Here is a 17,335-nt window from a genome sequence, read left to right on the forward strand (position 1 = left end):
TGCCGCACAATGAATTTGGTTCCCGAATTTAAATTGACCCCTGATTTTTGTCCAAAAATGAATGAGCCAAGGATTAGTTTTCTCATATGAAACCAAAGGGGTGCCAATAATTGCGCCAAACATACTGTATATTTCAAATTTTTTTTATTTGGGTAAACCCGTGTTGTGTTTGCAATTGTTATATATCTATGAGAGCAGAATTTTTTTTTGTGTATTGTTTGAAGAAAAGTTCAAAAGGTTAAATAATAAAGACAACCTTTTTCACAGCCTTCTTTGCTCATATTTACCAAGAGTGCCAATATTTGTGAAGGGCACCGTATGTATCTATGATAACCATGTTTTAGTCTGGTTTATACAGAAAAGACGATTGTAGGAGCTGTTTCTTTATGGTTATATTTTTTCACAAAAAAGAGATTTTTTTAGATGTTTGATGTTGGAACATTCTGTCTCCGATGTTAGCAGGAGATTGAGTTTAAAGGCCACACGTAACAAAAAGGACCCAATTATACCATATAACTCTTTACCTGTTTCCATTGTGTCTGTTATAGTTTATAAATGTTTTATGCCTTAAATGCATACTTTCCCTTTTAGTTTCTTTTTTTAAAAACTGTAAAATATATTATAAAATTATCAGAGGTGTTTAGTGTGATTTTTGTTCCAAAGATGTAAACTTAAAGAGGAATTGTCTCATACCCAGCTTTTAACACCATTAAAGGGACACACCAGCCATCATATACTCTTTAATTCACATGATAGCTGAGAGGCATACCTGGGAACTCTCTGAGTTTGACCCGGAGATTGCCAGGTGAGCGCTGCTCCTCCGGTTCTCCGGGTCAAGACCCGAATCCTCTGGGTTGCGGGAGCATGGTCTTGACATACCCCACTCCCCGCCCATTTTTTCCTTGAACTCCCCCGACATCAGCGGGACCGCCCACCAATGGCAGCAGGACCGCCTACCGACAGAGGGCCTGCCCACCGACAGCGGGACCATCCACCGTCATCGGGACCGCCCACTGCCATCGGGACCACCCACCAACGTCAGCGGGACCGCCGGCTGACGTCAGTGTGCAGTCCTGGCCGGGTCCCACAAGGGAAGGCCGAGATGTTCCCAGGTATGCTGAGAGGTCCCTTTAAATGCATTGGGTGATTCTTCAGAATCACATTTTAACACCTAAGGAATTTGGCAGGGAGTGGGCATGCCTAGGTGCACCCATGACCTGGAGATTTAGCGCCCTGACCCAGAGAACCAGAGAAGCGACACAAAACCCAGAGGGTTCCCAAGTATGCCCAGTCTACTAATGGAATCAACCATGACTTGGCCAATCAAGCCCAAAAGATGGATCCAGTTTGAGCTTTGCAAGTAAGATGAAATAGATTAAGAGAAAGGGGACTAATTTACAGTTAATTCAACTTTTCCACCCATCCAGTAGTACTTTCTGTAATTTAGCAGCATATATTTAAGAAGATCGGTGCCAGCCTATCCATAATGATTGTTGACTTAGTCTCGCCAACCGAGCTGTTGGAAATTAGATGTGTCGAAACATTCCACGTTGCCATTACTAAGCACAGCATGTTCACTCAGTAAGTGTCATAGAGACAATAGAAAACAATATCGCATAAATATTCTCTTCACTGGGATTATAGATTTTTTTTTTTTATAGTCTGCTCAGTGGAAAATATTATATTTAAAAAGGAGGACGCTATTATAGCTAAACAAACACAGCTCATGGAAGCGATCATTTTAATGGCTCAGAGTCATGTCATAATATGAGATTTTAGGATAATGAGCTATCTGAAAAATCAACTTCTATTTTCTTTGTATTTATATTTTTAAAGAACATCCATTTTTTTTTTATACCGATCACAATTTATTCCACAATTTAAAGATTAAGATATACTCTGGCTAGCAAAGATGAACTAGATCTGATTTGACAATTGTGAACCAAAGTTTTTGGTGGCAGTTCCTCCTATCGCCACCAAGAGTTGGGTTATTAAATCCTCCCGTTTTTGTTTTTCTTATAATGTTTATATTCCTGTTTATTTGATACATATTTTCTTGTAATCATAAAACTGGGTCTTATGTCAGCTGATCGGTTTGGTGATTTAAACACCTCTTGTTTTCTTTGATCTTCCATAGAAAAAGGTAACTTCTCCAGGTTTGTGATAATGGGCATCCATAATAGTTTGTTTTTTTTCTCAACGTGGGTCAAAACCATGGATAAATCATTATTGGATTTATTGACTTAACACGTTAATGTTATTGCGAAATGGCATACTGTAAATTTTTATGTAGTAGCAATGATTATGATTAACTTTCAGCAGTGGCAATAGTTCTATAGAATCTGCTGGAAATCCATTTCAATTTAATGAAAAGATTGAACAAGAGCTATAAAAAGTATATGTGTGCTAGAGTAATGGTGTATGTGTTAGTGTGAGTGTGTGTACTGGTAAGCAGGGCCGGCCTTAGGGGTGTGCGACCTGTGCGGCTGCACAGGGCGCCATGGCAACAGGGGCGCCTGCCCGGGAGTTAAATTAAAGCATCGTTTTTTTGTTTTGTTTTTTTAAAACTTTATTTAACATCCTCCATATTAAATAAAGTTGGTTTAACTTTATTTAACATGGAGGATGTTAAATAAAGTTAAAACAAACAAAAAAAAAGTTTTAAGTCCCGGGCAGGGACGCCGAGCGGTCGCTCGTGAAGTTTTCAGCGACGGCTCCGCGCCCCTCACTCTCCGTGACTCCGTCTGTGAAGCGCGCACCGCGGCAGATCGGGAAGACGGACGCCTCCCGCTCCCACCGCAGGACTCCGGCAACAAGGTAAGTAAGGGGCAGAGGGGGGGCAGTGAGAAGGGGCGGGGGGGAGGCAGTGAGAAGGGACAGAGGGGGGGCGCAGTGAGAAGGGGTAGAGGGGGGCACAGTGAGAAGGGGCGGGCAGTGAGAAGGGGATGGGGGGGCGCCAGAGGTGTAGTCCGCACAGGGCGCCAGAACACTTAAGGCCGGCTCTGCTGGTACGTAAATGAGTTACTGGGACGGCGCTTTAAAGCCACTCAGCAGTACCTGCCCCACTCCTTGGAAATCAAGGGCTTGTCCACTGGTCTTCTTTAAATTATTCAAGAGTGTGGGAACAAATATTTATTAATATGAGTATTAGCTCAGAAGTGCAGGGTCCTTGTTTTCTTCTGTACCAGGTGTTCAGGTTATTGATAATCGTATTCTAATAGCTTCGCAGAATCTGCTGTCTCTTTATAAATTAAAATGTAATAAAACAATTATAACAGTCTGTTTCTCATTCATAACACCTAATAGTAATCCCAATATTGTGCATCCTTGAATTGAACAATGCTAAAAAAAAAACCCAAAAAACAATCATTCTGTGCTGGATATTTATAAAGCATTGAGTAAAAACAATAGAAAAATTATATTAAGAACACATTTCAGATCTTGATACGGGATTTTACGTCACCCTAATTTCATACACTATTTATAAAAAAAAAGTAATAAAATTGGCATTGGAAAAGCCTGCAGTAAACAGCTTAATTCTATGAAAATCAGACATTTGTTGTTTATTTATAGGTTTATTTATAAAACCAGCTGTAATTTTAACTTTATTGTCTTAATACATGTTGGATTTAGTCTCTGTGATGTTGTAAAGGGTTTGTATTTAAATTGACATTTAATATAAAAAAATAGCTAAAATATAAGCAAAGTCTAAATTTTAAAACAAACAGATAAAAAAAATGTAACCTGAATTTTTTGGTGCCCCCAGGTGGGTGTGGCTATATTGCTAACCCCTCCCCTTAAAAGACATAACCCTTCTAACCATACACATGGCTTGGTCCTCCGACCAAGTAACATGTCACTTTACTTCCCACAGTACCAGCTTTGCCCTCAAACAACTTACCAATTTTGAACCCAAGTAACTTACCAGTGCCCTCTTTGTCTTCCAGTGCCATATTTGTGCCTAAACAGCTCATTAGTGCCATCTTTGCCCCAAACAGATTATCTGTGTCATATGTGCCCCAATGCCATCTTTGTCCCCAAACATCTTGTAAGTATCACCTCTGCCCCTAAACAACTTACTAGTGCCAATAGTGCACCCAAACAACTTACCAGTGCCATATTTGCCCTCCAAACATACCATTGTCATATGTGTCTCCAGACAGCTTGTCAGTCCCATCTTTGTGCCCAGTTTGTCAGTGTCATATTTGTCCCCAGCTTGTCAGTGCCACATTTGCACCTACACAGCATATCAGTGTCATCCTTGCCTCCAACCAGCTTGTCAGTCCCAGAACACTGAACGTGTCACTGCCATCTGTCATGCCGACTTTATAGAAGCTGCTGAACGAAAGGGGCAAAGTCGTAACTAGCTCTGTTTGTGTCAGAGGGAATAACAGAAAATTGTGCCCCAACACATGGAAACAAAGTAATGCAAGTATAGATCAACTGAATAAGACATACAAACCCTGTATTTGCAGGTATTGAGTAAAGAAACAAAACATACAAACATATATTGCATTTATAGAGAAGCCAACTAACACAAACCCAGACTAGCAGGTATAGATCATCTGAAAAAAAATCACATGCAAACGCAGCATTAAACGTATAGATCAAACAAATAATGTATGGAAAGTCTAAATTGCAGGCATAGATCACAGGTTTTACACCCCAACGGCCAGCCCTGGCACCTATATTTCACACATATTGCATCCACAAGACTTGCCCAGCATCCAGATTGCACACAGAAGCAGGACTTGCCCAAATTGCCCCCCAACTTTACCAAGCAACATGTCCAATTTCCCCTAACCCACAAACAGTCTGCATGTGTCATCTTTGTCCCTTGACAGCTGGTCAGCACTATCATTGGCCTCAAACATCTTCTCTGTGCCTTCTTTGCCCCTTGCAACATACACTCTGGAACACATATGTAAATACACCTACTCAAATTTAGACATGCTAACATACATACACTTATCATACTCACTAACACACATGTAAGCACTTATTTTAACACATATACTCCTCTCACACCACAGAAACGATTGGTTGGAGGGGTTGCCCAGGTCCCCTAGTGGGACGGGCCCGTTGCAGTTGTGACCCCGTGGTTACACCACTGTCTATCTCATTGTCTCTCCTCTTTCTCATAACCTCTTCCCTTTCTCTTTATCTCTCTTCTTCTCTTTGATCCTCCTCTTTCTCATTATCTCTCCCATTTGTCTTTAGAGGCACCAAGACAGTTTTATAGTACACCCAATTATCTTTTGGTTTTTATTCACTAAGGAAAACATTTGCAGGAGAGTTGCAGTTTTTACTCCCTAACTTCTCAATGCATTATGAGGGCCAAGCCCAGTAAACTGCCCCTGCGGAAAGGGCTGAGCCGGTCCTATATAATGGATATTTAATGTAGCGAGAGTCATAGAATGTTATCTCACTGTTTGAACTATACATTATACCTGGCCATCACGCAAGTAAAGCTCCCCATGGTCAGGCCCACATAATGCATACTATAGATTCCTGATTTAGTGAATAAACCCTTGCAAGGAATATCATTATTTTCCTCTAAACAGAACCTCTATTACCGCATGTGAGTGAACTAATTATATAATCACTAGTAAGACAGAACACAAGCATAAAATTCTTATAGTCTCAGTGAATGGATTTAGACATGTTCGGGGTGTAATCGCTGCAATGTGAATGTCTTCCAATTTTCTGAGGTTTCATACTTTCATATTAAACGCTGTCTTTCAGAAGAATGCAGATTATTCCCTTGGCGTAAATTGCCTGTGATTTACTTGTACTATGTTGCTAGGTTACCTTTCGATTGACAGCTTAATTCCCCTGTTCATGTTTTAATTTTCTTTTTTTTTGTAAACAATGAATTGTCGTAAAGCTTCGGTTTCTGAGTTACTGAGTCTCGAGATCATACTGCGTAATTACTGTAGTCATCACGTAACCCAACACCTCGATGTAGTCTTTGTTGGCCGAGAATTGTTTATGAAAGTAAAATAAATGTTAATTGGAAACTCCAGCCATTATACAGAAACAGAGAATGTGCCGGCAGATCGGCCCCATCTAGTCTGCCTGTTTCTCCTGCTGTAAAAACTCAAACCTTAATCAATCGTTGGTCTTGTCTCTGATTCAGGAGTTATATGACTATGCCATGCATGCTTAAATCCCCTCACTGTAAGAAGCCCTTCTACCTCTGCCGGGTGGCTGTTCCACTTATCTAACACCATGTTGGTAATGTAAAACTTACATTAAAGTAAAATGACATCTAAACCTATACGACATGTAAGCTGCCTCTTCAAGTGATAGTTTCCCCCCTGGCAAATGCATGTAGTTGTTCTGCTGAACCCCCTCATACATTTGCAGCATTCCCCACCTCACAGGCTTAGTTTGCAGGAGATGGTGGAATTCGCCACCAGCCAGCTCCAGTGTTCAGCAAGGGCTCCGCCGGGGGGCATAACAAGTAGACTTGTGCATTCGTATTCGGGCGAACATGAAAGCGAACACGAAGGGTGCGTTTTCGTTGTTCAGCTTGAATACGGAACATGGCCAGGGGAGGGCTGGCAGCCTAAGGCCTGGGGGCGAGTCTAGTCAACTGGCCCGTTGCACCATCAAAGCGGCTGCGAGCGACATTGAAAGCGGCCGTCGTGCGGCAGTCACTCCACCAGCGCCTAATGAAATTAAAGTGGCCGGCGTGCACGCACCGCATGCCTCAGCTCTTCATCCCACCACTTTTAAGACGTGGGAAGAGGAGCTGAGGCATGGCCATTGGGTCTGACAGCCGCATGATGCAGGGGGGTACCTAGAGTATTTGGCACCTGTGGCATACCCTGTATGTGGCACCCCCCCCACACACACACTTTAAAACTGCATAGTTTCTATGGTTAGGCAAACATTGACAGGGGTACAGCATATTTGTTATCATTATATGCTTAGGGATTATGCAGTACCACCGTCAATGTGTGCCTATACATTGAGCCAGACACTGACAACCCCTATCACTATATACTAAGCCAAACATTGATGTGGTGTAGGCTTACCACTTTAGTGACTGGCATAGTATATAGTAGGGATGCAACGAAATGAAAATTCTGGACTGAAACTAAAAATTCAGCATTCACTTGGCCAAAACTGAAAAAAAAAACAAAAAAAACCTTTAAAATACTTTATTAAAAGTAACACCAAAATTAGACAAAAAAATCAACAACAATATTAACATATATATACACACAAACACACATATATATAACAACAATCACAATCCTATCATGCCCAGGTTCTAGCATGTGCTGGCTGACTTAGCATGATAGGAGTGTGATTGCTGTTTGCAATTATATATATATATATATATATATATATATATATATTAATACTGTCATTGAATTATTCTGTCCAATAAAAGTGTTAACACACCAAAGTTGGACCAAAAAATAATTTATAACAGCAATCACACTCCTATCATGCCTAGGCTACCACTACATGCTGGAATCTGGGCATGAAAGGAATGTGATTACGGACTCCCTATGCCAAGCTATCCCCCAACACTTACACATCCATGCTATCTGAAACCCTCATTCACAAACATTCAGCATAACACCCATCACTCTCACACACTTACATTCAGCATAACACCCATCACTCTCACACACTTACATTCAGCATAACACCCATCACTCTCACACACTTACATTCAGCATAACACCCATAACTCTCACACACTTACATTCAGCATAACACCCATCACTCTCACACACTTACATTCAGCATAACACCCATCACTCTCACACACTTACATTCAGCATAACACCCATAACTCTCACACACTTACATTCAGCATAACACCCATCACTCTCACACACTTACATTCAGCATAACACCCATCACTCTCACACACTTACATTCAGCATAACACCCATCACTCTCACACACTTACTAATCCACTCTTTCCTACCTTTTCTTCTTTCACTCTCACTTTTCCTCCTCCTCCTCTTCTTCTTCTTCCTGTCCTTCCGGTGCACTGAGCGCGGAAGACGGTGGGCGTGGCTTCAATGTTGTGCCGCGCGCATCGTTTCTGAAGGCGTGCCGGCATGGTGGCACCCCTCAGATGAGCGGCAGCCGGGGCGGACCGCCCCCCTCCCCCCCACGCCAGGTACGCATGACGGCCGCATTCAATCCTGCTCGCGGCCGCTTAGTTTTTAACTTTGCGGCCGCAGCCGCATTGAATGCTCGTCAGTCCGGCCCACCGGCCCGGATTTAGGGCGGCCTGGGGGGCAATTGCCCCCCTGCCCCCCGGCCCAGTCCGCCCCTGAACATGGCGGCGGCAAAACGTAGACAAAAACAAAGACATACACCACCAATCCTCTGGCATCATCCAATTGGTTGATGCTTGAGGAGGCCCCTGCCGGCGACCAATAAAGTTGTTCTTTTGGCCCTTTAACTCCTGACGGCAAACCTATGGAGTTAAAGACCTTTAACTCTTGGAGCGGTGAGACAGAGCCAAGTTTCTGCCAGGAGTTAAAGGGCCTTGCAAGCGACCCTACTGGTGGCCTGCAGGGGCCTCCTCTGGCATCAACCGGAGATCTCCGGGTGAAGCACCACTTTGCCGGTTCTCCGGGTCAAGACCCGAATCCTCTGGGTTGCGGGGTCTTGACACTCCCCACACATTTTCCCTTTGAATGGTGAACACCCCCAATGTCGGCAGGAACACCCCTGATGTCAGCGAGAGCGCCCCTGACCACAGCGGGAACTCCCGGCCGTGTCCTGCAAGGGAAGGCTCCGGGTAGCTGGAGTGATAATAAGACCCTACTGCGTATGTGCATAAAGCACCCCCACTGATTTCTACGGGAGCATATTCCTGCCAGCGGTATTCAATGAGTGGCACAAAAATAGGACCATAGACGATCATTGGGCTGCTTCTCTGGAGCTGCAGCTTCTCCTTTAAGGTTAGTTATTTTATTTTTTTAGCAGGTTTAATGAATGCATATTAACATATTCACATGGCACTGATTTCCGGTACAGACAGGGGTATAATTATGCTTCACATTCTAAATATTCCACGGGCCCCACTTTTGTTTATTTCCTCCCCTACGTAAAGCCTCATAAACTCACAGTGCTGCTTATGACTTCATAACCGTGGCGGGAATTTCTCAGTACATGCAAATTGTCAGAGAGCACGATATGTGGTGTCTAGAGAGGAATTTGTTATCTCGCTGCCTCGATAGACCGTCAGGACAAGGTGTTGGAGTGCGGTGGGTTGTCCACACAGTGGGACTATTCAGACAATATTTTTTTTAGTATACCATACAATCTTGTGTCATAAAAATGGCCCAGTACCTTGTAATGTGCTTGTTGTATCCCCCAATGGCGACCCCAATGGTGGTAGATTTTTTCACAAACCTTTTCAGTGGGCAAGATGTTTAGAAAAATGCCCTTGAGAACAATTTCATACTTGGCAACTTACCCAAACACCCCTTGGAAAAAAGCTTAATTTGTTAGACCACCTTTCAAAAGGTTATGACCTCACAGCTATATTACATCATTTTAAAGGGACCCTGTCAACTAATTGTAGCTGCTGCCCAGGAGAATTGGAGGTTTGGCTGCACATTCAGCTTGGTTACAGAACCAGAAGGTAGTCCAAAGAAAACCATCTTAATAATAAAATAAAACAGAACATACTTAACCCCTTAAGGACAATGGGCAGTCCCTAAACCCATTGAAAACAATGCATTTTGAGCCCCGTACATGTACAGGCTCTGTCATTAAGGGGTTAATATGAAGGCACCGTGGTTCAGGAGGCCTCTGTTCAACTAATGTAAAAAAATTATTTAATGCACGGACGTACCCCGAACCAGCTGAGGTCCGTATTACCTAAACCGCCAGGTTATAAAGCCCTATATTATTATGTTTTTAATAAAAAGCATTACGTCGCTGTCACTGCTTGTTAAGCGGGGAGTTTGCCAGGAGAAGCCGTCACAATCTGTTCTCCAAGTCATAACTCGCAGGTATTTCCTGCCTCAGATTACATCAACGCAGGAGGTTATGTTATGATGTAAGAAGGGCAGACAGTTTAGTCAGAAATTATTATTATTATCAGAGAATTGTCTTTAACTCTTTGGGGACCAAGTTGTTGTATCGCAATGCTTCATGTTGTATGGGTTGAAAATATGTTTAATGATTTTGGAAACCAGCAAACTGATGGCTTCATTAATACTGAATGTGATTTTTCATTCTTTTAACCCAAATCAGTTAACCCTTGCACTGCAGAGCGTTTCTTTGTATGCAGGATAAACACCGCTTTGCTTTCTCGCGACGCTACCATTGTAACGTGGCTATTTGGGGATGCCTCCAATCCTGCCCATCCCAAGCTCATTCCACCCATTCCCTCACCACAGGTGCCTTGATTTGGACACCTAAAATGTCGTGGTGTATGTTGTACACCGACCTAAGTGAGCATCTGCTGTCTGGAGGGCCCTGTATAATGTATAATGCATAATTAACCAGTAAGATTCAAGACTGAATACAGGGTCTACTTAGTCCTTCTTGCCAGGCAAAGCCTCTCATAATACATAATGAATTCAGCTCAAATATAGGCCGCACTTTTTTCCCCCACTTTAAATCTCTAAAGTGGGGGTGCGGCCTATATTCGGGGTCTAGCGCAGGAATGCGCAATTCGTATCGCCCGACGCCCGGGACATGCATTTCCAGGTGCCGGGCAGGCAGCAGGGTTAGGATGCAGATCCCCCGCAGCGGTGCAGGGGACCCATATCCTACTCTCCGATACGCTCAGACAGCCTCCCCTGCCAGCACTTCCCACGGGGGGGTGCCGGCAAGGGAGATTGTTAAAGCACATCGTGCAGACGTGCCGGCAGCGGAGGTCGTTTACGTGCATCGCCGCAGCCAGTGAACGTCTGCATGATGCGCTTAGACAATCTCCCATGCCGGCACCGGAAGTTGTCTACGCCTATTGCGTAGGTGTCCCCTGCCGGCCCCGCAAGACACACAGGATTCTGCTTTAGTAAGTTGTGGGGGGGGCACATCTTGGGGGCAGAGTGGCAGCGTATCTCGGGGGGAGGGCAGAGTGACAGTATATATCGGGTGGAGGGCAGAGTGGCAGTATATATCGGGTGGAGGGCAGAGTGGCAGCATGTCTCGGGGGAGGGCAGAGTGGCAACAGATCTATTCTACGTTTGTTTTTTTTTTAAATGTTCCTTAGGGTGCGGCCTATATTCGGGTGCGGCCTATAACCAAGCCAATACGGTAAGTAAAAAAGTCACTCAAAAAAGACTTGATGGGCCAATAATGTGTCAACACTGTCCATGTATCTCCTACTAACCCCCACTTTAGTGAATAAACCCCAGTGTGTTGAAGCAATAAGCGTATAAATTACAGCATAACAAGTGCTCCATCGAGGCAGAACCCAAAAGCAAAACTGTAGTTTCAAGCCAAATAGAGATGATAACACAGTACGACAAATTCTAAAAAGGGCACTTCACAGAGGGAAAGAACAATCAGGATTCTCCTTGTGAAAGAACAATGATTTTTTTCTTCATAAAAGCCAGAATGCTGTAGGTCAAACATACTACATTTCCTTCTTAAGTCATTTTTGAAGGCTAGTTTGAACATATATTTATTTTCAATAAATGTTAAAGTGCTTAAAATGAAGATGTGTGCATTATTCAGTTGATATTGAAATAACAAATGGGTTTATTCACTAACCAGGGAGTTGTGGGTGAGCAGGGATGCAAGATTGCTTTTGCTGATTAAACTATATTTTATGAACTGGTACCTTAGTAATTCTTAGGGAAAAAGTTTAGAGGGTTGATCTTTCATATTGTTCATCGAATCGATTATGGTACTTGTTATGGTACTAGTCGAAAATCAGGATGGTTAGGTTTGAGACACTCTAATGCAGAGATGCTCAGTTGTCCCTTCTCGGTTTGACTGTTCTCTTTGTATGCAATTTCTTCAATTGGGGATCTCTTTGAGTTCAACTCAGATGAAAAGGTGAGCCCAGACATAGACCTCCTTGATAACTTCTGCCTAGAGGGATACCAACCTCACTCCACTGACGAGGTCCGTAAAGCCAAAACATGTCGGGAGCTCTTGGTTCCCACATGCAGAATAAATTTGCCTTGTATTCTGGTTTTTGACTGTCCATGTGGGTTGGATCAGACTGATATGTCAATGGAGATTTTTCCTCTGAAGTGGCACAAGGGAGCAAAGCCTTGAAAAGCTCCAGAAGCGATGCACCATAGAAATGGTTATTAAGTTGCTGTCCATTATCGGTTGGCTCATACCTTTTTGTATCCATACTGTTTATCACTTTAAAAGTCAAATTGCCTGGATCCACCCTGGTTCTCCTCATTTTACACTGCTTACCAAGGTGAGTCTCGTCAGTCTACATGTAGATGAAAAGAGTTTCATCACGATTACGCTACAGCTCTTCACAGTTAAAATGGGTCTAGCTCTGCCCCCCCACAACTCGTCTCTATTCCTATATATAGGGTGAAAGCGATGAAGCCCTCCAGTGCTGTAGAAATGGAATAAGTTCTCGCTGTGCTATTCTGAGTAACACTCATAGAAAAATAGAATTTGATGGCCCATCTAGTCTGCCCTTTTTTCCTGATGTAAGGGATTCAAACCCCTATCAGTCTTTGGTCTGGTGAGGAAAGCTTTATGTCTGTCCCATGCCTGTTTAAATTCCCTCACTGTATTAGTCTCCACCACTTCTGATGGGAGACTGTATCTACCACTCTTTCGGTAAAGGTGAACTCCATTACATAACCTTTTAGACTATGACCTCTTGTTCTAACATGTCTTCTCCCTTCCTGTACTTTGTTCAATCCATTTATGTATTTAAATATTTCTGTTACATCCCCTCCTCTTCTTTCCTCCAGGCTGGACATATCGAGATCTTGTAATCTTTCCTGATAATTTTTATCCTGAAACCACTCACCATTTTAGTTGATCTCCTCTGAACTCTCCCATATGCGTCAATATTCTTCGGGGGTCTCCAGAACTGAACACAATACTCTAGATGAGGCCAGACTCTTCCTTCTACTAATGCCTCTCGCTATACAACCCAGCACCCTGCTTGCTTTTTCTGACACTTTATGAAATTTTCTGGTTACCATTTAGTCATCAAAAATTATTACTCCTGGGTCCCTCTCTTTTGTTGTCACTGACAGAACAGTGTCCCGTATTCCTTGGGACTTCTCAAGTGCATTGCTTTACATTTATCAACATTAAACTGCAGCTGCCGCACTCTAGACCATTCATTTAATTTACCATTCGGTTCTTTTTATGATCAACTTGGTAAAGATAGCATTTGAAGTTCCAATGAGAGATTTTTGTGTTTCTCAGGCTACATCACATGTGGAACACACGTGGTGAGCAAGCAGACAACCCTACATTTTTACAAGTATTTTCATTTACAACATCAGTTCCAGTCCTAGGCTACAATTAAAAGTGTGTTTTAGGCCTTAGAATCCCCAGGGCATAAATATCTATGGTAAAATTACAGCAGATTACACGGTTTAAAATATTATGGGGCAAAAAAACAACAGAACAGAACTAGGGATGTTAAGTTAAATTATACTAGAATAGATAAAGGGTGTTATGTATACAGCTTTAGGGATTGGATATATTGCTTTCTGCTTATAGTATTAAATATCTATGTATATACAGATTTAAATGAATCAATAGATGATAGTGGTAGCATGGAATTATCACGGCATAAATAATTAGGTGAATGGTAAAAAAAAAATCAAAATAATTATGGCATGTCAATGATGTAAATGGCTGTGTCTTCCTGGGGTGGCTTCTTCAAATATCTTTAACGATGAGAAGAGGCAACACGAGAAGCGGAGTTGCGAAAAAAAGATGAGGACACAGAAGCGGTCAGCGCAGAAGGTAAGGAGACATTGAGGTGGAACATGAGAATGAAAATAACATAAGGGAAATGCAGAATGTGTAGAAGTGAATTTTCAGTGTATTGTTACCTTTATTTCTGGCATCCAAATAAAATACAAAAGTTTCTGACCTTCTTTTCTGTGTGCTCAGTCAAATGGATTTGCACGACACATTAATAAACATGTTATTCTTGCATTTGACAGGCAACATCATTTAGAATTGTGAAGCATCACTAAAGCAGACGCGATGCTAATTAATTCCATCTCATCTGTTTTTTCATTATCTTTTGAATCCCATTAGATAGTATCAACAGTAGCTAAGGTTTGTCTTTTTTTTCCCCAATACTAAAGCATTTTCCCAAGTGAATTATTAAAATTAACGCGTAAAAGCTGTTATTTCATCCACTACATATTGCGAAAAAGCTTCCGTTTGAAGTTTGCCACATTTAACGTCCACTAGTTTCACCTGGCCCTTCACAAGGCGTGATGGAGTGGACAAGTACAAATATTTTGACTCATCTGGAAACTCATGATTTAGGGTATGAACCCCCTAATCATGGAGAGTGCATTTTTTCGGCAGATTGTGACAGCTAAATTGTGATGCCCAAAACACGTTTCGAGATGATATCTGTCCTTTCAGCCGTGCAATTTTAGATGTTACATACAAACTAAGTAACCATGAATAATAATAATTTCCAAATCTAATTTTCACAAGCAATATAATCATCGGTGACCTGCCCGTGGTACACCTTCAAGAGGCAATTTATGTTCTTAATTTCCGATGCCCATAGATCAGAAAACGCTGTTGTCTTTTTTTTTTCTTTCCATTTCGGATTTAAAAGCCGCTGATAAACTCTGACATTTGTACTACTGGATAAAATAGAAATCGTTCTGGTGTGAAGTGGCACTTTAATCTCATAATAGGTTTTTTTGACGCATCAACGGATCACGCCGTCAAAGCTCACATTGTTATTGTAAATGTCCGTTACTACAGACAACTGTAAACGCACGCGTGACTAAATGCTCGATAAACAGGAATTTGGGAAAGAGAGCCACGGGTGAAAGAATAAGGGCAAAATTATTCAAATACATGGAAAAGAACGCAAATTGTAAATTATAGTAAATCTATTAATTGACTTGGCATAATTTATTGTTCTTCCTCATACAGTTTAAATTATTATTAATGGGAATATAGTGACTTGAAATAACATTATTTGCTTGGGGTGAATGGTGGTGATTTGAAAGTAAATAATTGCCATTTTTATAAGTTATTTTCTTTATATCCCCAAAAATGAGCTCTTGTGTTTAACCTGCTAGCATGATGGATTAAGAAATTACAGAATGCTATGAGTTTAAGGTTATATACTGTATAAACGGCATATATGGTGTAAAAAAATGCTGTAACGGAAGAATGCTTTAAAAAATAAAATGTTAATAGTTTATTTTAGTGAGTAAACATGTAATTTAAATCAATATTTGGTGTGACCACCCTTTGCCTTCAAAACAACATCAATTCTTCTAGGTATACTTGCACAAAATCAATGATCTTGTAGGCATAGAGTTGTATGATTAAACAATTATACCAAACAGATGCCGATGATCATCAATTTCATATGTAGGACTGAAACAGAATCATGAAACGGCTGTGTAGGACGAATAAACCTGGGTGAGGAACAGCCAAACTTACTAACAAGGTGAGTTTGCTGAAGACAGTTTAATGTCAAAAGTCATACACCATGGCAAGACTCAGCACAGCAACAACACACAAGGTAGCTATACCTCTTCTGCACCATCTCTACCAGGCAGAAATTTCAAGGAAGACAGGGGTTTCCAGATGTTCTGTTCTAAACTCTTTCGAAGAGGCACAAAGAAATGGGCAGTGCTGAGAATTGTAGACGCAGTGGTCGGCCAAGAAAACTAAGTGCAGCAGATGAAAGACACATCATGCCTAATTCTTTTAAAAGGTTGGCACATATCAAACCTGCCAGTATACGCTGGCTTGATATTTGCTGGGTGGAAACCTTAAATCATTTACTCAGGGGCAACGGTCTGAGATTAAGGCATCTGAAACCTGTTTTCTTTTTTTTATACTAAAATTTTTCCTTGATACGAACATGGTCTAACTTACAAGAAGTTTCAATATGTTTTGTGCTAAAATCCCACACATATACCAGATGAACATAATTAACATTTTTAATCACCAGATTGGCTTTAGCAAGAAGAGACACAAAGTTTATGAACTTCCAAATAAAATACTCTCAGTTGATGTCTCAAATGATCTTTTAACCCCTTAAGGACAATGGGCGGTCCCTAAACCCACTGAAAACAATGCATTTTGATGTCATTAAGGGGTTAAGGCTGAATTCCAAAAGAAGGACACATCACTCTCTCTAGGAGACAAAAGAAGAGAGCAATTTAGAGTAAGGTTTTAGTTCCACCCGGTTTTGGATATATTTTCATTAAACTATTTTACCCAAGGTTACGTTTATTTTATTTATTTTTCATTTATTTTCAAAAGTACTTTGGAATTTCTATTTCCTAAGGAAAAGATTCTGTTGTTGAGCTCCGACTTGTAACGGGTTCCAGAAGAGAAAAAGCATCCAGGGAAAGATGCAGCAATTATATGGAATCATGGTGTGAGATAGCGGAAAATTACACACAATTCTCAAAGTTCATTGTTTATTAAATATGCTTGTCTAATCTCACAGCTCAGTTACCTGCGGTCAAGTTGACACCATTACTGTAAAAAAAAAAAAAAAAGAAAAGTACCTTTATTTTTCTAAAGAAATACTGTCCACTATATTAACCATTTAAGTCCTATAAGCAATATCTAAGCCTGCTAGCCTTCAGCTGCCTCCCTATATGTTCATTTAGGGACATCCCATTAGCTGAATTTATCAGAATGAAATTTAATTGTTAAGGACCACTTACCTTTGTAATAAAAACTGTTTGAAAAGAGCCTGAGCCTCAGGGGCTGTCTAAATGTGATATTAACCAGAGGTTATCAGATTTAAAAAAAGAAGGGGTAGAAAGTGCCTTCTGCAAGCAGAACAAAAACCCAAATTGTTTACCAGCTATAGTCCACAATATTGCAAATTACGGTAATTAACATTGATAGGAAGTGTCTACTAATTCTAGGAATGGATAAATATTATTTACAATTATGGGGGTATAAAAACAGTGGCCCTCGAGGATACGAGATTTAACAGTGGACCAAAAAGTCTCAAAATGCTGCAGGTTTGTTATTATTTGTTGATCGTCTTCAGTAATTTCTTAGTTTTATAACAATGTAAGTTTTGTGAATTGGAAAATTGTTGCTAGGGTAATCTTTATTTTTTCTGTGTTTCAAGGCAGTGGTATATTTAAGACTAGTCTAAGAACAGCAGAGGGGCTGTGGTTCTAAGCCTTAGCTTAAAAAGGCA

The 17,335-nt window shown here is 41.3% G+C and overlaps 1 protein-coding gene across 4 annotated transcripts in view; it reads left to right on the top strand.

The window, feature by feature from the left end:
- Positions 1 to 17,335, top strand: part of LOC149280628 (disks large homolog 2-like) — a 522,250-nt gene that overhangs the window by 212,434 nt on the left and 292,481 nt on the right. Inside the window, exons 5-7 of one of the 4 annotated variants that reach the window (XM_089500312.1) lie at positions 466 to 470; positions 11,417 to 11,465; positions 14,908 to 14,913. The exons of 1 other annotated variant lie outside the window; for it this stretch is intronic. In XM_089500312.1, the coding sequence (XP_089356438.1) occupies positions 466 to 470; positions 11,417 to 11,465; positions 14,908 to 14,913 (60 nt within the window). Of the gene's footprint in view, positions 1 to 465; positions 471 to 810; positions 833 to 11,416; positions 11,466 to 11,884; positions 11,911 to 14,907; positions 14,914 to 17,335 lie in introns of all 4 variants that reach the window. 2 more of the 4 variants (XM_089500313.1, XM_089500310.1) reach the window with 2 other exon arrangements.

This window comes from Sceloporus occidentalis, unplaced genomic scaffold (assembly GCF_023333645.1).
Source record: "Sceloporus occidentalis isolate IW3139 unplaced genomic scaffold, rSceOcc1.0.p SCAF_151, whole genome shotgun sequence".
Classification (NCBI taxonomy): Eukaryota; Metazoa; Chordata; class Lepidosauria; order Squamata; family Phrynosomatidae; genus Sceloporus; species Sceloporus occidentalis.